This window comes from Aotus nancymaae, unplaced genomic scaffold (genome assembly GCF_030222135.1).
Source record: "Aotus nancymaae isolate 86718 unplaced genomic scaffold, 86718_ANA_hifiasm-v0.15.2.pri h1tg000019l, whole genome shotgun sequence".
NCBI lineage: Eukaryota > Metazoa > Chordata > Mammalia > Primates > Aotidae > Aotus > Aotus nancymaae.
The window spans coordinates 15,987,804-16,011,057 of NW_026988431.1; the positions used below are offsets into that span (position 1 = coordinate 15,987,804).

The 23,254-nt window shown below is 40.0% G+C and overlaps 1 protein-coding gene and 1 pseudogene across 3 annotated transcripts in view; both read right to left on the reverse strand.

Annotated features, from left to right (window-relative positions):
• Positions 1-23,254, reverse strand: part of FNDC3B (fibronectin type III domain containing 3B) — a 371,599-nt gene that overhangs the window by 157,573 nt on the left and 190,772 nt on the right. For all 3 annotated transcript variants that reach the window (XM_012466702.2, XM_021674622.2, XM_064378642.1), the window contains exon 4: positions 17,588-17,664. In XM_012466702.2, coding sequence (XP_012322125.1) covers positions 17,588-17,664 — 77 coding nt within the window. The remainder of the gene's footprint in view (positions 1-17,587; positions 17,665-23,254) is intronic.
• Positions 804-1,839, reverse strand: LOC105727065 (large ribosomal subunit protein eL19-like; annotated as a pseudogene).

Consider the following 23,254-nt stretch of genomic DNA (forward strand, 5'->3'; position numbering starts at 1 on the left):
AGTGAAGCATTTAGCCTCTGTGAACAAACACCAAGCCATCTTACTCAGGCTAATGAAGAAATCTGGCCTGATGGCGAATAGAAGCCAGGGTGATTCTTTATCATGTGTGTTTTATCTGGCTTAGTACATGTTTATGGAAAATCTTCTACGTGCCTAGTATTCTTGCTATCCTGTGACCTAGAAACAAGCATAAATGGCTAGAGAGTAAGGCACAAACTGTGCTATGGAGAGAATATTTGTCTTGCACTAGTGTTCTTATAAATATGACCAAGAGAACCATTAAAACAAAATGAAATTGCCTGAGGATAACAGCAAGATGGAGAGTTCACAGGAGCAGCACAGGATGGGAGATGGAAAAGGACATCAGGCAGTGCCTGTGGCCTGTCAGCTTCTGGACATGGGTCATCTCAGTCAACTTCACTAACACTTGAGAATTAGGTATCAGCATCCCTGCTTTACATGAAGAAAACCAAGACACAGCATGATTCAATTGTGCAACTGGTATGCTGCAGAACCAAGATTTTTTCATACTGGTGTGTACACCAAAGTTTTCATTATGTAGAAAATTATACAGAAGTTGTACATTGAGAAGTAAATATGTAAACAATCAACTGTTGAGAAACAGGATACCTGAGTGATTAAGAGATGTGAAAAGAATTCAAGATACAACTAATACTTATTGAATACTGCTATGCTTTAACACCCTCTACCAGAAAGGAGTCAGGTAGAGTTAAGTTTCTAGAACAGTACCCAATATATAATATAGCAAAATGTTGTTTTTGTTTTTTTTTGAGGCAAGCAGATAAAGGCTCATTTTATTTTAATGGCTGATCTATGTAATCACGGAGGCCAGTATGTACAGACAAAGGGGGGGCTTTTATTTCTTGGTCTCTTCCTCCTTGGACAAAGTCTTGATGATCTCCTCCTTTTTGGCCTGGAGGCGCTCTTCAAGGCCCTTGCGTGCTTCCTTGGTCTTAGACCTGTGGGCCTCAGCCTGGTCAGTCGGGAGCTTCTTGTGGGCCTTGTCTGCCTTCAGCTTGTGGATGTGTTCCATGAGAATCCGCTTGTTTTTGAACACATTCCCCTTCATCTTCAGGTACAGGCTGTGATACATGTGGCAATTAATTTTCTTAGATTCCGGGTATCTTCTGAGCAGCCAGCGCAATCCTCATTCTCCTCATCCACGTGACCTTCTCTGGCATTCGAGCATCAGCTGTACCCTTACACTTACCTATGCCCATGTGCCTGCCCTTCCGGTGGGCCAAGGTGTTTTTCCGGCAGCGAGCCCGGGAATGGACCGTCACAGGCTTGCAGATGATCAGCCCATCTTTGATCAGCTTCCGGATCTGCTGACGCGAGTTAGCACTGGCGATTTCATTGGTCTCATTCGGGTCCAACCAGACCTTCTTCTTGCCACAGCAGAGGACACTAGAGGCGAGCCTCTTCTGAAGCCTGAGCATACTCATGGCTACAGCCGCAGCAGCGAAACAAAGAGCCAATATAGCAAAATCTTACTCATCAATTACTACTATTAATGTTACCACCTCACCAAATCCTCCCAACAATCCTATGAGGCACATACAGTTACAGTGACCTTCATTTTAAATAAGAAGAATGATGCTTAGGGAAATGGAAATAATACACTCGAGGACACAGAACTGGGTAAAGGAGAATCAATTTTGTGTATAAGAACGAAAATGGAGCTGCTAAAAACATTTTTTTGAGGTTTTTTTTTTTTTAAATTTGTTCTTAGCTAACAAAAAAGGTAGTTCCTCTTACTAAACTGAAATGCCTCAAAGGAATTTTAATAAATTCCTCAGTTCCTGAAACTCTTTCCTTCTACTCTTGCTGAGCTACAAGCTACAAGAATCAAAAGGCAGGAGGCAGAAGAAAAAAATTAAAAAGGCTGCCCCAGATGGCCCAGGATGATCCAGGAAATAGGCAGACTCTGCACATGGACACTTATGAACCCACAAATGTATGTAGCGTGATGTGCTGACAGCCAGTTTGCTGGGGTGGCAAAAAACACTGGGTGAGTTGCCGGGACACAGAAAACTGGGATCAAATGCATTTACAAAAGTCAGGCTCAAACTGAATTTCTCACTGCTGTCAACATGTTTCAAGTGGGATCCCAGGCCATTCCAGGAAGAGACGATGTCTCAGACAAAAGTGAGCATGCAAATAATGAACAAACGGAAGAAAAAGGTTGGTCAATCTAAAACAAGCTGCACGGACTCAGGGGATAGGTAGGCAGAGTCCACGATTCTCTCAACCAGGCTGGTGCTCAGCTCTCCCCTCAGCACCTCTAGCCTGTAGCTTGGACTACAGATCTGTCTCTCCCACCCAACTGCAAGACCCTCAGAAGCAACTGGGCACAGAGAAGGCTTTCCGTAAATGTTGGTTAAATGAGTAAATGAATAAGAAAGCAAGCCAAACTAAAAGAATTAGGTGTATCTGCTTAGATTTGGTATCTGCCGAGAATACTGGCATGTCATTATTAAAACCTTTCTCCGTAACTCTGGTAAATAGCTGACATCCTATTCTAAAATCTCAGAAATCTGAATCCAGTTAATTTTACATCTGTCATTCCTGATCCTACTTTATATAAGTGTGATTTTACTATAAGCATTTATACAGAAAGCTCTTACATCTCCAGTGTAAGTACTACTTTAAACCCACAGGCGGCTGAGCAGTTTTATTTTACTCAGCAACCAGGAGTACAAAAACATCAGAACTCACTTTCCCAGTCTGCACTAACTCTTTCCTCTGCATTTTCTAATATGGTAGATAATATAAAAGGGGAAAGGCAAGCTTGTTCTTCAGGTAGGGTAGAGATGTGAAACCTAAGGACTCTACCTGCCCTAGTCAATATCCCTTGTGCTGCCAACTCTTACCACCATCACCCAAGTACCATCACCCAAGTACCATCAGAAGAAAGAAAAATTAAGATAAAGGAAGGTTCCAGGAGCAACAGAAGAGTTTTATAGTAGTAAATGGTCAAATATTTTATTTTATAGATCAAGATCTACTTGACCTAAAAATGGTCAAAGAGGGCTGGCTGTGATGGTTCATGACTGTTATTTCCCGTACTTCAGGAGGCCAAGGCGGGCGATTGCTTGAAGCCAGTCATTTAAGACCAGCCTGGGCAATGTGGTGAAACCTTATCTCTATAAAAAATATAAAAATTTGCTGGGTGTGCTGGCATGTGTCTGTTGTCCCAGCTACCTGGGAGGATGATGTGGGAGGATCACTTGTGCAAGGGAGGTCATGCCACTACACTCTAACCTGGGAGACAGAGCAAGACCCTGTCTCAAAATTTAAAAAAAAAAAAAAAAAAAAATTAAAAACAGTGGAAGAATTGATTACCCTAATCTTCAGACTTACTTTTCTGTTTTCAAATTTAAAGATTAAAAGTGTTGCTGAAAACATCAAACTACTTTCTAAGCTCATTTCTTTTTACATCTGTAAATGGCTAACAGTGATGAAATAATATTTGATCTTTCCAAACGTTCATTAACATTCTAAGTTTAGGACCAGCTCCTTTTGCCACAGAACATGATTATTGTTGTATTCAAAAGGAAAAATAAATAATTGGTGATGTTTCTAAGTTTCTAAAAGCCCTTAAAATAACAACGAAAAAGATTATCCTGCAGAGTACTTACAGCTTGATAACACATATTCTCTTCTGAATCAGGAAGAGGAAAAAGTTACTTGAAAATTCCAATTGCCTGTCTCAGACGGTTCTTGCCAGTGATTAAGTCTAAACACCTAATTTTATCAGTTTTATAGGTGATCAAAATGAAGGTTTTAGCTAATTAGTTCATGAATGAACAAAAAGTCCCCAGACTTTTTATGAGCACTCTCATTTATGTCTAGAAATCTTAAATTTCCCATCCCATTGGTGCTTAATTTTTGTTTTTTGTAAGAGACAGGGTCTCGCTGTGTTGCCCAGGCTGGAGTGTGGTGGCTATTCATGGGTGTGTTCCTAGTACTCATCAGCATGGGAGTTTGGACCTGCTCCATTCCTGACCTAGGCCAATTCACCCATCCTTAGGCAACCTGGTGGTCCCCAGCTCTCCGGAGGTCACCACATTAATGCCAAACTTGGTAATGCAGCTACTCTGTCATCATACTGTAATACAGTCCAGTACTCCTGGGTGCAAGCGATCCTCTGGTGGCAACCTCCCGAGTAGCTGGGACTAAGGGACACACCACCTGCCCCACTGGTGCCTAATTTTTAACCCACACACTAACTGCAGGTAACAGGTAAAGTACAGATGGAGGGGAGAAAGGTTAGCTCCAGATAACAAATAGAGTGTTGCTGTTCAGGAGAATCACAGCTGAAGATACTGAAGGTACTGATGCTTGTCTTCAGCATTTCTGGGCATAAATCTTACCCACAGGCTTATGTTAGAGGTGATCAGTATAAGGAGACACTCTCAAAAATGGCAAGCCTTCCACTGGCTTTGTACATGCCAACACTTTTATATACACTCAGAAAAAAAGCCAAGCTTCTACTCACACTTATTTAGGTCTTTAATCTGGCAAAGGAGCACAGCTAAAGCATATATAAATAAGGTCAACGATGAGTACTTTACCAGACACACCTGGCGCTTTCCAGGTGCTACTGTCCAATGGCGGTAACCCCTGAGGGTTGGACAGGACAATGGAAACAAATATAAATCTTCTTGGTACCTCTCCAACTACTTCAGTGAATTATGTAATACTATAGTTGGAGGGCCAATTAAATTGTTTATTAAGACTTTCCAAATTAAGAAGGAAGTCCAGCAAGGTTAAGAGACACAGCCTACGAACTGGAGACTCCAGGATGGGCCCTCAGTTAGCTAGCTACAGCTCCATTTTACCATAGCCCAGAGCTGTCCCCAAATAGAGAATCCCATGGGCAAAGAGGGAATCCCTCCCTGGTTAGAGAGCTAAGCTTCTCCAGATACTGCTGAGAATCAAGAGGCCTCACCTCAAAGCAGAGGTCCAAAAAACACAGCACTGGCCACTGATGCTGAAAGCAAAACAGCAAATTGATTAACTTGCTGTAAGAATCAAAGTGACGGGAGAGAGATCCAAGATGGTCGATTACTAGCAGCTCAGGATCGTAGCTCCCAGTGAAAGCACAGAGAACGAGAGGACGCCACACTTTCAGATGAATTTCTGTTGCTCATGAACCAGAAGATTCCCAGCGGAGGAGCCCCATGGGTCACCAGCGCGACTCTTGTGGCCAGCGCGGTGGTTTTGCCGGTGCCCCAGCGCGGCAGTTCCCAGTGCAGAGTAAACAGGACTGGGTCCCCTTTTGGTCGATGTTTGGAGCTCCGGGAAGGCAGAGTTGCCTATTCAGCTGATTGAAAAAGGGACTCAAGAAGGAAGCCAGACCAGAGATTCCCGGGCAGAAAAGCATCATGAATCTTAATGCCACTGTTTTAGCCGGCGCAGTGGGTTGCTCAGATTCCGGTGCTGGGAATCAACAAGTTGGACGTCCACTCAGAAACCTAATTTGAAAAGTTGGTAATTACAAGATGACAGGTGGATGAATTTACAATGATGGGAAGAAACCAGCGTAAAAAAGCTGAGAATACCCAAAATCAGAATGCCTCTCCCTCTATAGGGGATCACAGTTCCTCATCAACAATGGAACAAGGCCTGATGGAGAACGAGTGCATTCCAATAACAGAATTAGGCTTCAGAAGGTGAATAATAAGAAACTTCTGTGAGTTAAAAGAACATGTTCTAGCCCAACGTAAAGAAACTAAGAACCTTGAAAAAATGTTTGACGAAATCCTAACGAGAATAGACAATTTAGAGAGGAATATAAGTGAATTAATAGAACTGAAGAATACAATACGAGAACTCCGTGAAGTACACACAGGTTTTAACAGTCGAATTGATCAAGCAGAGAAGAAAGGATATCAGAGGTCGAAGACCAACTTAATGAAATGAAATGAGAAGACAAGATTAGAGAAGAGTAAAAAGAAATGAGCAAAGTCTCCAAGAAATATGGGACTATGTGAAAAGACCTAATTTACAATTGATAGGTGTACCTGAATGTCATGAAGAGAATAAATCCAAGCTGTTAAATATTCTTCAGGATATTATTCAGGAAAACGTTCTTAATCTAGTAAGGCAGGACAATACTCAACTCCAGGTAATACAGAGAACACCACAAAGATATTCCTCAAGTAGAGCAACCCCAAGACACATAATCGTTAGATTCACCAGAGTTGAAATAAAGGAGAAAATTCTAAGGGCAGCTAGAGAGAAAGGTCAGGTTACCATAAAGGGAAGCCTATCAGACTCACAGCAGATCTCTCAGCAGAAACCTTACAAACTACAAGAGAGTGGGGGTCAATATTCAATATCCTCAAAGAAAAGAATTTTCAACCCAGAATCTCATATCCAGCCAAACTAAGCTTCATAAATGAAGGAAAAATAAATTTTTTTAACAAGCAAGCACTCAGAGATTTCATCACCACCAGGACTGCTTTACAAGAGCTTCTGAAAGAAGCACTATACACAGAAAGGAACAACCAGTATCAGTCATCCCAAAAACTTACCCAAAGGTAAAGAGTATCTCCATAAAGAAGAATCTATATCAACTAATGGGAAAAATAGCCAGCTAGCATTAAACGATAATATTAAACTCACAAATATCAATATTAATCCTAATTTTAAATGGATTAAATGCCCCAATCAAAGACACAGACATGCAAATTGAATAAAAAGTCAAAACCCATTGGTAAGCTGTATCCAGATCCATCTCATAAGCAAGGACATACTAAGACTCAAAACAAAGGGTTGGTGGAAGACGTACCAATCAAATGGAGAGCAAAAAAAAAAAATAGGAGTTTAACTTTCGTCTCTGACAAAATAGACTTTAATAGAAACAAAGACTAAAAGAAACAAAGAAGGACATTACATAATGGTAAAAGGATCAATGCAATAACAGGAGTCAATGATCATAAATATGTATGCACCCAATATAGGAGCACCCAGATACATAAGACAAGTTCTTAATGACTTATAAAGAGACTTGGACTCCCAAACAATAATAGCGGGGGACTTTGACACCACATTGTTAATATTCGACAGATCAATGAGATAGAAAATTAACAGGGACATCTATGATTTAAACTCAGACCTGGAACAAGTAAACTCAGTGAATATTTATAGAATTCTTCACCCTAGATCCACAGAACATACATTTTTCTCAGTATCACATTACACCTATTTTGAAAGTGACCACATAATTGGAAGTAAATCACTCTTCAGCATTTGCATAGCATTTCACAGACTTAAAAAAAAAAAAGAATCAAAGTGACAACAGCAACTCCTACAATGCGCGTATATTATCCGTTGATAGTTTAACTTGGCACAGAACGTGCCTTGTATAAAACTGAGAAGATCTAACATAAGCAGCATCACAGTCCTATATTCTAGCTGAGGAATCTTCAGCTATGATTAAGTAAATTAACCTAAGGTCAGCTAAATAGGTGACAAGATTCATACCCAGATACTCTCACTGGAAATGCCATTCCACTTCTTTCACACTTTATTGTGTATTACTGACCTAAATACCAAAAAGAACCAAATTCAAGAGTCAAAACCCAAATCTAATCCTCCAAACAAATGTGTAGCACATAAGAACACTGGACAAGTGAAAAAAGTTCCATCAACAGAGTTTCAATCGATACTAAAATGGATCAAATAATTATTTCAGATTAAACAGAAATGTTATTTTAAGGGACAGGCTTTCTGTTAGGTGACAAACAGTAAACAGACATTTGATGGCTTTATTTGTGCCCAGTTGGCTGCTTCTGAGATGTGAATGAAGCTATCAACAGTGGGCATCTGCAAGTGCCTGTCCACTACCCATCACAGAAGGTGCCCAGTCACGTCTTTTCAGTCTGGCTTCTCAGGCACACTCAGGTCCACAGAAACACAGGCAGATTATTCCAGGGATGCCAATACACAGAACAGGGTCTTCCAGAGTTAACCCAACAGGCAACTGGCATATTCATCAACATAAAATAATTCTGTACATTGAAACAGAACATGTTATCGTTCAAGACTTTCACACCTATGAGACAGCCCAGACAATCTCCACGGGGAAGGATAGAGCTGTACCTTTCTAGAAACAAAAGCAAAGTCTGAAGTTAGAATATTTTCCATGGTTACTCAACCTGTAGCTGTACAGGGTGGAGCCCATGTTTGGAATACTCTGAAACCCATGCTCTTTCTACTACTGTACTATCCCACTCAGATTATGAAATTAGACATGAGGTATCAGGAAATCAGTTTGGGCCCTTCCCAGTAACAGAGCTATGGTTCTCAGTTTCAAACATACTATTACTACTCACCAATAGGGGCAAGAGTCTTAACCAGGTACACAGAGCCTTATCCCCCCGTAATAAGATGAACAGAATTCAGGGGACCATGATCTCAGACAGAAATTACATGTTTATTATTCACTAACATCCAACTGAAATTTTGTATTTCCCTGATTTATAAATGTAGGCAGCAAATCATAGTAGTATTAGCAGCACCTCTGACTTAGTTACAGACAAAATGTGACATTTTCATACCACATTACAATGTTAGAAATATTAATCTTTATAACCATCACAACTTCAAAATTATTATAGTTATTAGATCTGATGATGGATGTTATTAATATGCTAATAGAACAGCACAAAAATTATGTATCACCTTTTAAAAAAATATATCTTACCAGTTTTGAAAAAACTGGTCTCCTTTGTACCTATGAATTTTATATTTTACTTTAAGAAAGGCTTCCCCAGTGGCCAGTGGGTTCCTTGGTACAAAAAAGAAGAACCCATTCTGAAGATACTTAGGTAACACCTATCACAGATTAAAATAACCATATTACAATTTTGTGAACCTAATGGGTTTCAAAGAGTGTGTAGAAATATAAAATTCACCTAACTTTGGTAAAATTTTGCTACCCAACAGGTCAGAAAAAGGTGTTTTTCTTTAGAAAGTTATTACATGTGACAAATATGGCTTACTAATTTAGACAGATTATAATAATTGTACAATCAAATAAAATGTAATATAAAGGGCGAGTTTAACACTAACGATTCAGAAGTCATTTCTGAATGTGACACTGTGTCAATCCTACTACGAAAATCAACTATTATTTTTGTATAGAGGTGAAACTAGCATTCTAGTAAATAAAATGCTAAATATCAATGAATGTTCCGCGCTGCGTTGGTAATGACTGCTTTTGGAAATTTACTTATAGGCTCATTTGATCCCCTGTTAAGGAATAATATGAACAGTAGAGGAGAATCATCAATTTTAGATTAGAAAAGAACCCCAGAGCCGGGCTGTAATCCCAGCACTTTGGGAGGCCGAGGTGGGCAGATCACCTGAGGTCAGGAGTTCAAGACCAGCCTGACCAACATGGAGAAACCCCCTCTCCACTAAAAATACAAAATTAGCCAGGTGAGGCGGTACATGCCTGTAATTCCACCTACTCGGGAGACTGAGGCAAGAGAATACTTGAAGCCAGGAGGCAAAGGTTGAGGTGAGTCAAGATTGTGCCATTGTACGCCAGCCTGGACGACAGAGCAAAACTCCATCTCAAAAAAAAAAAAAAAAAGGAAAAAAAGAAAAGAACCCCAGAGATCCTCAAACACTTTCCTCTCCCTGCTTCCCTCTACAAAATAAAAACGACTCCAGCCAGAGAGTCAAATTTTGAGAAATGCCCATTATGTGCTGGGTACCTTTCAAGGAACTAGAGATCAAGTGATGAACAGGACTGAACAGGACACACAAAGTCCCTGCCTTTGTGGACTTAAATGCTAAAAGGAAGACAGACAATGATCAAGTAAACAAGTGATACACCCAAATAAATCACTTAATATTCCTAAAATCACACAGAGAGTTGGATGTGGAGCCTCGCTTGGGCCCTCATTTCCTCCCACTAATCCCGTATTCTATTATGTCACAATGCCAGGATCACAGAAACAAAGGAAAGAAATCAAAGAGAAAATGCAGAAAAGGGAGAAGGCTCAGAAAGAGGAAATTTGCACAATACTCTCTGAGGGGAGGGGATGTCCTTGGTCCATTTCTTTAATTTACCATTGCCAATCCTGCCTGTAATTGCTCCTTGGACAAAATAAGCCACAAGATAAAAAATAAAATTGTTTCAAATCCATTGATCACAGAAACGAAATGATACCTACGTACCATGCTCTTTTCCACAGAACACAACACAAACCCCCATGGGCACACTCTGTACAATGTGGAACAATCCCTTAACTTCCTCCAGAAAACTCAATTCCTCTGAAGGACCAGAAGTGTTGAAAGAGAATCCAGTTCTCATTACTGGCCACCAAATGGGTGTGAATCTCAGTTTATCAGGGCACAGGGCCAATGCCCCGCGTGCCTTTCTGTTGATCATTTTCACAACACTGAAGGTGAAACAAAGCAGTGGTTTTCTGTTTGTCTTTTTTTGAGATGGAGTCTCCCACTGTCGCCCAGACTGGAGTGCAAAGGTGCCATCTCGGCTCACTGCAACCTTTGCCTCCTGGGTTCAGGTGATTCACCTGCCTCAGTCTCCTGATTACCTGGGAATATAGGCACACACCACCACACCCAGCTAATTTTTTGTATTTTTAGTAAAGACAGGGTTTCACTATGTTGGCCAGACTGGTCTCAAATTCCTGGTCTCAAGATCCGCCTGCCTCAGCCTCCCAAAGTGCTGGGATTACAGGCGTGAGCCACCGTGCCCGGCCCAAAGCGGTGGTTAATCCCCAGCTGAAGTTACCAAAGGGAAGCAGTTGAGGCTAATGTTTATAGCTCAGTTGGCTTGGCTGAGCAAAATGGGGAAAAAGCATTGTACGCCTTCCACCAAACAGGCCCCACTATTTCTTAAGGGGCTTCTGCTTTCTGGCCAACTCTCCAAACAGTCATCATTGGCAAATAACCAACCAACCCAAAATCTAAATATATTTTTCAATATATTTCATGTCTTTCCCTGAAATGAAATATATGTAATTTCAACAGGTACTGACCCATTAATTAATCCCCAGAACAATCCAATATGGTATTTTTGTTGTTTTTGCTCTCACAACAAAAATATTTATTTTGACTACTAAGTTTTGAGGTTACAACAGTTAATCTGGAAAAAGAAGAGTGGTTTCCCAAATGATAAAACATTAACTTGGATGTTTCAGTTTTTTTCATATGCTTTTTAAATCTTTGGGTCAATATGAAGTTTTCCCTATAACATTTGAAAAATGTATCATAAATTACTACAGAAGCATGGAAAATAAAACTCAAAGCATCTGCTTAACACATTTTTACATATAAATTATTGAGAAAGTTAACGGTGAGGTTAAAAAACAGAGAGAGAACCATGGCCAGTATACAATGAAAGGAAAACTTTGCTTCACACCACGTGATTTCAGTATGTATTTAGGGACACTCTGCCAAACTTCCACTGGCATTGTTCTGACAGTCTTTTTCACTGCAACGGCTACCACGTATGAGTGCCACAACTCACATAACATTTCTCCTGATTCTTCCCTCTAACACATCAGGCAGGTATTCACATGTGTGGTGAAATAACTTATAAAAGTAGCCAAGGTGGAATTTGAAGGAAGGCCTCTCCAAGTAATGTCCATGTTCTCTTTCAGTTTCAACTCTAATCACACTCACAAATGCTTTCACATAATGGTGATGATAATGAGTGTAATAACATTAAATTCCCGTTTACCTAAATCCACTTTCTCATAGTTTAAAAACAGATCTAGTCCGGGTGTGGTGGCTCACGCCTGTAATCCAAGCACTTTGGAGGCCAAGGCGGGCGGATCACCTGAGGTCGGGAGTTCAAGACCAGCCTGGCCAACATGATGAAACTCCATCTCTACTGAAAATACAAACATTAGCCAGGTGTGATGGTGGATGCCTGTAATCCCAGCTCCTCGGGAGGCTCAGGCAGGAGAATCGCTCAAACCCAGGAGGCGGAGGTTGTGGTGAGCCGAGATCACACCGCTGCACTCCAGCCTCGGCGACAGAGCGAGACTCCGTCTCAAAAAATACATAAATAAAATAAATAAATAAACAAATAAAGACCATACCACGCACAAATAGCTGGTGTTTTAGAAATGAAGATGTCTAGGTAGGCACAACAAACGCCCACACTCACACTGCCAGAGGCAATACAACCATCAGCACAAGGCTCGGCCGTGGACTCTGAGGTTGCATCACAGTGGGAAAGAGGTCAGTGTGATCAGAAATGCGTGAGCTGCAATCCTGGTTCTAACCCAGGCCTCAGCATCCTCATACATAAAGACGGGACCGTGAAAACTAGCCATAAAAATAAAGCATTTAGCACAGTGCACAACATTCACAGTACTTACCATCACCATACGAACAACTCCAAAGCGGGGCCGTTTTCCCAGCTGCCCTATTGCTTCCCGATTCAGAACTGGGACGTGTCACTGTCTTCCTCTCGTCCCTTATTTCCTACTAGCTTTACTGACATTTAGTTTATACAACATAAAATTCACCCTGTTAGTGTCCAATTTAGTAGGTTTTAGTGTCACAGTTAAGTAACCAGGACCACTATCTACTTCCAATACATTTTCATCTCCCCAAAGAAATAGCATACCCCATTACTCCTTCCCCAACCCCGGCAGCCGCTAATTTATTTCAGTCTCTATGAATTTGCCTATTGTAGCATTTTATGTAAGTGGAATGACACAACATGTGGCTTTCACGTCTGGCTTCTTTCACTTAGCATACTGTTTTCAAGGTTTATCCATATTTTAGCACATATCAGTCTTTTATTTCTCATTATGGCTGAATAATAGTCCATTGTGTGAAAGTATTATATTTACCTATTCATAAGTTGATGGACATTTGGGTGGTCTCCACTTTGGGGCTATTATGAATAATGCTCCCAGGAACATTCCTGTACAAGTGTTTGTGTGATCATCTATTTTCATTTCTCAGGTATATACCTAGAAGTGCAATTGTTGGGTCATATGTAACTCTCTAGTCGACCATCCGAGGAACTGCCAGATTGTTTTCCAAAGCAGACACACTATTTTACATTAACACATACAGTGTATTCCACTTTTCCTACAACCTTGCCAATACTTGTTACTATCTTTTGGACTACAGAAACCCTAGCAGTTAAGGTATCGCAGTGTGGTTTTGATTTGCATTTCTCTGATGGCTAATGAAATTGAGCATCTTTTCATGTTAATTGGCCTTTTGTATATCTTCTTTGGAGAAATGTCTACTCAGGTCCTTTGTGCCCTGCCCCTTTTTGTTTGAGACAGAGTCTCGCTCTGTCGCCCAAGCTGGAGTGCAGTGGTGCAATCTTGGCATACTACAACCTCCACTTCCCGGGTACAAGTGATTCTTCTGCCTCAGCCTCCCAAGTAACTGGGGCTACCGGCACACACCTGGCTAATTTTTGTATTTTTAGTAGAGATGGGGTTCCACCATACTGGCCAGGCTGGTCTCAAACTCCTGACCTTGTGATCTGCCTGCCTCAGCCTCCCAAAGTGCTGGGATTACAGGCTTGAGCCATCGTGCCTGGCCCCTTTGTCTATTTTTAAACTGGGTTTTTTATTCTTGAGTTGGAAGATTTCTTGTTTGTTTGTTTTTTGAGATGGAGTTTCGCTCTTGTTGCCCAGGCTGGAGTGCAACGGCGCTATCTCAGCTCATGGCACATCCACCTCCCGGGTGCAAGTGATTCTCCTGCTTCAGCCTCCCGAGTAGCTGGGATTACAGGCACCCGCCACCACACCCAGCTAATTTGGTACTTTTAGTAAAGACGGGCTTTCTCCGTGTTGGTCAGGTTGGTCTCGAACTCCCGACCTCAAGTGATCCACCCTCCTCGGCCTCCCAAAGTGCTGGGATTACAGGCGTGAGCCACCGTGCCCAGCCAAGTTATATGATTTTTTTTAATATGTTCTAGATTCAAGTCCTTTCTGAAATATATTATTTGTACGTATTTTCTCCCATTTTGTGAATTTTCTTTCCACTTTTTTTGTTTGTTTGTTTTTGGAGACAGAGTTTTGCTCTGTCACCCAAGCTGGAGTGCAGTGGTGTGATCTTGGCTCACTGCAACCTCCACCTCCTGGATTCAAGCAATTTCCCTGCCTCAGCCTTCTGAGTAGCTGGGACTACAGGCATGTGCCACACACCCGGCTAATTTCTTTTTTTTGAATTTTAAGTAGAGGTGGGGTTTCGTCGTGTTGGTCAGGCTGGTCTTCAACTTCAGACTTCAAATGATCCACATGCCTCAGCCTCCCAAAGTACTGGGATGACAGGCGTGAGCCACGGTGCCTGGCCTCTTTCCATTTTTTAATGGTGTCTCTTGAGGCACAAAAATTGTTGATTTGTATAAAGCTAAATTTATCTATTTTTTTCTCTTGTTGCTCATGCTTTTGGTGTCACATGTAAGAATCCATTACCTAATCCAAGGTTATAAATTTTATACCTCAAGTTTTCTCGTTTTAGTTCCTAGATTTATGTTTATAATCCATTTTGAGTTAATTTTCGCATATGATATGAGGTTGCAGTTCAACTTCATTCTCTGTGCATGTGGCTATCCAGTTTTCCCAGCACCATTTATTGAAAAGATTATGCTTTTCTCCAGTGAACTGTCTTGGCATTCTTCTCTCTTTTAAATACACATTCAGAACATTTCATTCTTTCTAGGTATCAATCAGTCTCATATTGTTATTTTCCATCTATTGAGCATTATATTACTCTTTTTAAACATGCAAATCTTTGAAGAATATACATGAATCGCTCCTATACTTACTTACACTTGGACAATCATTTACATTTAGAAACATTTAGCAATTACCTACTTTGTGCCAGGCCATATTCTAGATGCTGAGATACAATCCCCATGAGGCAATATGAGTTCTTGGAGATCTATAAATACACATTGTATTCCGTGACGGGGCGGGGGGAGCCACAGAACCACAGATGCTGAAAGAACAGAATAACTGTTTCTGTGATGAAAGTTCTAAAAGGGTTACGCTGAGGAGGGGCAGCAGAAAGAACAACTGAATTGCCAAAGAAAGGCTCTGGATGATTCCAGACAGGGGAAAATAACGGACACGAAAGTGTGCATTTGGAAAGAGGCCCAAGGTACCTAGGGAACAGAGGTTTAACACATAGACTGTGGGGTGACAGGTAAAGGTACCTCTTGAGAGGTTAGCAGGGTTGAGTGTTATGGCTCTCATACACCATGCTCCACAACTTTAACTACATTTGTATGCGATGGCAATCAATTCTAGACCTGAACAAGAAAGTCTGTATACTTTAGGAAGAGGACTGTGGGAATAATTGTACAGAACTGACTAGCATAGCAACAGATTAGCACTGAGCACTCCTCACGTATGCCCAGCCTGCAGGGGGAAGGGGGACTGTGTGTGTGTGTGTGTGTGTGTGTGTGTGTGTGTGTGTGTCTTTCTTTCTTTCCACAACTGCATGACAATAATGTATTGTGCTCCTATCTCTTGGTGATAACAAGACAACTAAGACATTTTTTACTTGGTTCTTCCTTCCTCATTTCATTGACGTGTGTGTACTGCCAGCCTTAAAGAAGATGTTATGCACACATCTTATTGGCTTCTCAATTCTGTTTTCTTCATATCAACAATCTTTTTCAGATGCTCTATTGTTAACATATCAAAAAGGATATAATACTATCACTGAAGGTCATTTAACTTTGGACCTATCTTCTGGACAAGGAGCCCAAGTGAAATGATGTTAGTCATACACATGCTTTACAGACTGCTTCCTTCCCTTTTGCAATTCAAAGTATTCCATTTTAACTATTCTTCCAATATTGTCTAGCATATTCTGCCGCAACTATCAGCTGGGAAAGAGTCTCAACAAGCTTCTTTCATCAGTTTTACACAAGTGAGTTTGCAGCTCTACTTTTACTCTTTCTGTCCGGATTTTCCACAGAAGTTTTCCAGAATCAGAAATATATCCAAGTCAAAAATTCTCCATTTTTTTGACTATATGAAATAAATATTTTTGCATTTAATATAATCACAGCAATACTACTAGCAAGAAAAAGCACATTGACGCTTCCCTCCAACAGAATGTTCAATTTGTAACTAGTATTCCTTAAATGGACCTTTAGCATAAAAGGAGGTGTTATTTTTGCTGTCACAATGGTGAGAACTGTACTCTGTTCGATGGCATGAAACACTTCCTCAAAATAAATGAGCGGGAGACATAATGGAATTCTACATTCCTTGTTCTTTTCTGTTAACTGACTGCTGATGTGAATGTAATCCATCATCTTGTATCCCTGCTGGAAGAGCCTGTTTGACACCCCTTCCTCCCTCCAGTGATTCTTATTTACAAAGACCTGTGTAAGATAAGTCATTTATTTGCAACAGCAGGAAAACTGGCCAGTAATCTGGCTACATAAAAAATAAATAAATATAGTCAAATTGGTTCACATAAAAAAAGGATGGAAAAAAATTAAAGTATAGTGGCTGCAATATGACTTACACATGAAGAAATGGGTAAGTTTTTATATCAGAGAAGGATATATCTCTGATTCCTGCCTCCACTTCAGCAACTTTCCTATGTTGCTGCCAATTTTTCGCCCTAGCAAAATCATTAAAAACTGAAATTGCGTATTTTTAAACCACTTGAAAAGCAGAGGCTGAGAGACAGAGAAAAAGAATCGAGAGAAGAAAAATCCATCTGGAAGGATATAATCCAAAAAATGTTAGCACAGTGATTATCATCTCTGGATGTAAAATTGTAAATATTTTTCCTTTTATGCTAAGTAGGAAGAACAAAAAAGAAGAAAGAAAAACCGTTTGTTAATTAGGTATTTGGAAAGGTAGTTATGCAGAAAGAAACTGGAGATTTGCATACTGTGCTGAGGCCAGGACAAAAACCAAAGTATATGCAGATGTCCACATGTTCTAGCCATCCAAAACATCTTATACCTTATTCAGGCATAGGAACGTTAACTTCACCCTTTAAAGCTTTTTTACCTTTCCAATAGATCTCTGAGATTGCTATTCCCATTATTTTACGTAGAAAACCAAAGCTCAGAAAAGTTTAAGTGCAAGTAGCCAAGTTCTCACATCGCACTCAGTAATTCTCCAAGCCTGGGTTGTGCCACGTCATGGAGAAATGGAACTCCATATAACAGAAGGCAGGCCCTGTTTATGTGAACAATGTCTCCTTTAATATGTTAACTGAGTAAATCTATGAAGTTTCTTCCAGAAAGCTATAGTACAGGTGGAAGGAAATTTCTAAAACAGGAGACTCCCTAAAGAAATCACCACCAAACAATCAAATATAAAAACCCAACTTGGCAGAGGACAGTCTAGTAGGCATTCTGTGTTTCCTTTTCTCTGGCTCTCTGGTACATCAAGTGGCAAGACACAAAAAATGCCATGTGGTGCCACAAAATGATGGCAAACCCAGCACTATGGTACCTAAATTAATTCCTGCAATATGGCTTTGAAGCCTCAACATATATTCTGTTGAAGCAACGACAATGTCCATAGTGAGTAGAGAAGTCCATCAAATGGATTACCTGTGAGATATAACCTGGAGGCACATGAATGGGAGGAATGGATCCATTGGGTGACATCATGGGAACTTCAGCAGGTCCTAAAAGAGATGAGTCAGATGTTAATAGCAGAAGAAACATGTGTTATTCAAAATAATCAATGTTTTCAATGTACTATCCAAACTGAAGATAATTAATCACTTAATTTTCTCTTCAAAAGTTGATATATACTGCCTTAAAGAAAACCTGAAACTATGAATGAAAAGGAATTCTCCAGCTATACAACTCAAAGAAAACAAACAACCCAAAACTATAAGCATCTTTATAAATGTTTAGTGATCCTCAAAGCCTCAAGTTCCACAAACCAAGATTGTTCAGTTAATAGTAGTCTAACAGAGTAGGGCAAAAAGTTTCTTCCTTTTTATTTGGCCTTTAAAAGAATGTATAATTAATCAATGTTTCAACAAATCAATTATAAAATTATTTTCTATTCTGGTTTAAAAAGCTCCTATAGACTTTGGGTTTATAATTTTCAGTTAGATTATTATTTTCAATAAATAACTGTAACATGCCATAATTAGAAACAGAAGAAATCCTTAAATCACTCCAAACCAACTGAATTTAGTCTATCTCTTATAAAGGCAGAGAAAAAATACATCATATTTTAAAATAAGGAACTATTAAAAATATGCATGCCAAATTTACTTGGATTATTTCAAAGTAAAGCATTAAAGTAACAAGAAATTTGTTTCAAAATAGGAAATTCAGCTTTCTGATCCACCACCTGGGGTGTAACCACAACCAAAATGCAGATTTTTGTGAAAGTCCTTACAGGAAAACCACCACTCTCAATGTTGAACCCTTGAACACAATAGAAATCCAAAGGCAAAGATCCAGAATAAAGAAGGAATTTCTCCCGATCAGCAAACACTGATCTTTGCTGGCAAGCAACTGAAAGACTGACATACTTTGTCTAACTACACATTCAAAAGGAGTCTACTCTTCATCTTGCGTTGGGACTTCATAAAAGAAGTCAAACCACCTCCAAAAAGAATAAACACAATAGAAGATTAAGCAGGCTGTCCTGAGATTGATAAGGTGGATGACAACAGCAAAAAGAGTGGCCTTCATTAGCAGTGTCCTTCAGATGAATGTAGTACTGAAGTTTTTATGGCAGCCACAAACATCTGACAGACATTATTTTGGCAAATATTGTCTGACTTACTGCTTCAACAAAGCAGAAGACAAGGCTGGGCACACTGGCTCATTTGAGCTCAAGAGTGAGATACTATCTCTACAAAAAAAATTAAAAATTAGCTAGGCATGGTGGTGTGTGCCTGTGGTCACAGCTACTTTGGCTCAGGTGGGAGGATGGCTTGAGCCCAGGAGTTCAAGGCTGCAGTGAGCCATGATCAAGCCACCACACTCCAGCCTGGGCACAGAGCGAGACTCTGTCTTCCCAACAAAGTTTTTAAAACCAGAAGACAAGTAATTGTGTATGAGTTAATAAAAGATGTGAACAACAAAAAAATTAAATCCAATGAATGTTAATTACATGTCTAAAGCAAACAAGGAATAGCAAGGTTAACAGTTACCTAAGACATAGTTTTGAGTTAATATTTAATTACAAAGAAACTGGCCGTTGTTACATCAAAATCAACTTCAAACACCTTTCAAAGATCTCATGATTAAATAAATGGTTTCCCTAGAAGTGCAAGAACTTCACAGCCACTGGTTTTCTGTTTGGTGGCTGGCTCGCCCATTTAGCAACCCACCTCCCAAATGTCAACAGAAAACTATGTTTATAGTCTGAGATGTGACTTCCTGGCTCCAAGCGCCTTGCATTGTTTATTTGCTTTATCCTAATGAGTGTCACGTTGTTGGCAATGAAAACTGCTCAGCTGGAACAAAAAAAAAAAGAAATACAACACTTTATTTGGCAAAAGGCAGACCCTGCCATCCAGTGCTGCATTTACATGTATATACAATGCACCCTTCACTTCACAGTACAACCAATGTTATGACTACTTCACAGAGGACTCAGTAGGGGCAAGAGGGACAGGGACACTGGTGAGCACATGAACAGGTCTATGAAATAGGGGAAAAAAACATAGGACCATGGCAGAAAATGTGTATAATATATATCTAACATTTCAAATGCCAAGAGTTCACTCCAAATTCATGGCTAATACACCAAATCACTAAACTATCTGATCATCTCTATTAAAAAAACAAAAAACACAGCAGTATCTCACATGCTAACATGTTGGCAATAATTTAAAGCAGAAGAAGAGAATGGCATATAAATGGATCGTTGCATGACCCAATTTAATTCTGAAGTATAAATGAATACATCCATCAATCGCTGAAGGCACTGGTTTCCAGACCCATTTTTCTTCTCAGCTTCAGCATTTTTGACATAGCCATCAAGAGAGTTGGGAATTTACTAAATATTTGTATTTGAATTGACTCACTTGAAATCAGAAACAATGATCTCTGCCTCATCCAGAGCACTCCCTGTGAAATTCAAAGGTTGATGGACACAGCTCTATGGAGCAGATGTTAAGAGTGTGGTCTGTCAGGTTTTATTGCCCAGCTCACCATTCACACTGGTTGTGACCTTGAACAACTCACTCAGCCTTTCTCAGCCTTACGTCTTAATAGTCATAAGTGAGAATAACAATTCTTACTTCATATGGTCAGGTTTAAAGATTAAATTCAATATGTGCTAGTTATCATTATTTTTTGTTTGTTTGTTTGAGCCAGAGTCTCACTCTGTCGTCCAGGCTGGAGTGCAGTGGTGCGATCTCAGCTCACTGCAACCTCTGCCTCCCGGATTCAAATAATTCTCCTGCCTCAGCCTACCAAGTAGCGAGGACTACAGGCCTGTGCCACCATGCCAGGCTAATTTTTTTGTATTTTTAGTAGAGACGGCGTTTCACCATGTTAGCCAGGATGGTCTTGATCTCCTGACCTTGTGATCCTCCCACCTCAGCCTCCCAAAGTGCTGAGATTACAGGCGTGAGCCACCATGCCCGGCCAGTTATCATATTTTTTATAATGCTTTTAATAATTTTATTGATAGTTTTGGTTGCTTTTAAAAATTTTTTTGTTCCTACTACATTTTAAGTACTAAAGTTTTTTAATAGTCCTGCCCATCCAACATAAAATCAACAAGTAGATACTCCATACAACATCGACTTAGGGAACAATCCTTCCTCATTAAGTAAAAATAAAATGTTTCACAGTACAGAGTGTGAACAGAGGTGCTACCACCCCAATAAAGTATCGCTTTGTAATCGCCAAAATGTATACCATGCACATAGTCTCTTAACTCCAGGCATGACCCCTAAAACTGTTAAAGTCATTTGTGTAAAATGCTTTAAAGAATGCAGGACAAGTATGTGATTTACAGCTAGAAAAGGTTTTCTTCACAGCCTTGATTTCAAGAGTAGCCAAATGACTTTAACATGCTTGTTCCCCTTCCTTTTGTCACTGTCATCAAAACCATTTCAAAGGACACTTAAAAATATGCAGTAATAGCTTCCAAAACTCTACCTTGCCTTAGAACCCCAAGTTCCTCTCCTTTCTGAAATAAACCATTGCACCTACAGGCATTTCGGAGTTTAAAAGCTAGCAAAATAAACTCTCATTCACCGTGGTGCTATGAAAAAAAAGTTATTGTCTTCCTAACATTTATTTCCCAATCTGTGAGTTTACTACCTCTGCCCAACTGTGTCTGAGAATGTCCAATATTACTGTAATCTTTCCCTAATTAAAACACTAATTTATCTTACTAAACCTCCTAAAAGTCTAAAAAGTCTGCGAACATTTAAATTGATTTTTCATTTACTTATAGAAAACCTTGAACCAGAAAGTAAGTCGGAGAGCTGCTTTATTATTCAATCAACGGCAATTAATGCAATGATTCTATGACAGTATTCACACATCAAAGAGACAAAAGGAAAGACGAGCAACGCCTCCACCACGGCTGTAAGATCATTCTGCCTCATCCTCTGTTTCTTCCCTGCTACCAGGGATCCTCAAGGGCAGGGGTGCGCAATCCCCAGGCCACGGACCACTGTCGGTTTATGACCTGTTAAGAAATGGGCTACACAGCAGGACATGAGCGGTGGGCAAGTGAGGATTACTGCCTGAGCCCCGCCTCCTGTCAGATCAGCAGCCACATTCCATTCTCGCAAGAAAAGGAACCCCATCACAAAGAGGGATCTGGGTCGTGTGCTTCTTATGAGAATCTAACTAATGCCTGATGATCTGGAGTGGAACAGTCTCATTCTAAAACAGTCCCCCTCATCCCCAACCCATGGAAAAACTGTCTTCCACGAAACCAGTCCCTGGTGCCAAAAAGGTTGGGAACCCCTGCCCTAGAGCTCACCCATCTCAGAAGCTATCTTCATAGTATTCACCCATTCTGGGAGCACACAGAACTAGACTGATTAGGTGAATTACAAAAAAAATTTAGAAATCTCAAAGTGGTGGAAACTGCAAATCCAGAGTATAAATCGCCATTTAAACAAGTCTTAGAAAAAGATCAGCTATAAATTAATTACACTATAATTTTACACACTTTTAAATAGTATTTTTATAATCTGAGTAGTCATGTAATACATGATGCTGGTACTTTTATGACTAAATGGCTATGTTTCAACAATAGCCCTTAGCTGCAATAGATCACATTTTTTCTTAAATGATTTAAATATCACCTTGTTCAAAATGGATGTAAAAGTTGACATCACAACATAGCAAGATAAAACTAATGAGAAAATAAAGCAAAGATGAAATAATGATGTGATAAAATTCATTATGTCCTATAAAAGTGACCCTTCAGTCTTTCTAACTAGCTGAGGAACAGAAGTTCTTGCTGGCAGAAGTAGCCATAAGGCCACAGCTAGCAGGTAAACAGATAATAATGGCGAATGTAATTATCAGAACAAATGGTCTAAATACAAGTACACTTAAGCGGTTTGCAATAGGTCTAAGACTGCATACAAAATATGAGGTCTTTTGATGAATCTCATAAATGTCTAATAATGAATCTCTCTCTCGTTTCTTTTTTTTTTGAGACAGAGTCTCGCTCTGTTGCCCAGGCTGAAGTGCAGTGGCACGATCCCCGCTCACTGGGTTCAAGTGATTCTCCTGCCTCAGCCTCCCAAGTAGCTGGGACTACAGGCTCCCACCACCATGCCCGGCTAATTTTTCTATTTTTAGTAGAGACAGGGTTTCACCATGTTGGCCAGGCTGGTCTTGAACTCCTGACCTCAGATGATTCGCCTGCCTCAGCCTCCCAAAGTGCTGGGTTTACAGGTGTGAGCCACCGCACCCAGCCCTAATGATGAATCTTTTATCATTCATGGTGACTCAAGACTCTCACACAAGCTAAGAGATAATATAGGCAGTTTGGTTAGCCTTGACATTCTTTTTTTTTTTTTTTAATTATTCAACACCAATTTATCCCACAAGGGAACTAAAAGGAATACAAACAAAATAAAGCACAGACACTAACTTCAAAGAAATTTGAACTCTACTGCAGTGATTCTTCAACTTCAATGTGCATCCACATCACCTAGAGCATTTCTTAAAATACAAATTGCTAGGCCCCACTTCACACAGTGTCGGAATCAGAAAGTTTAGAGGCATCTCCAAGAATGAATATTTCTAATAAGTTTCCAG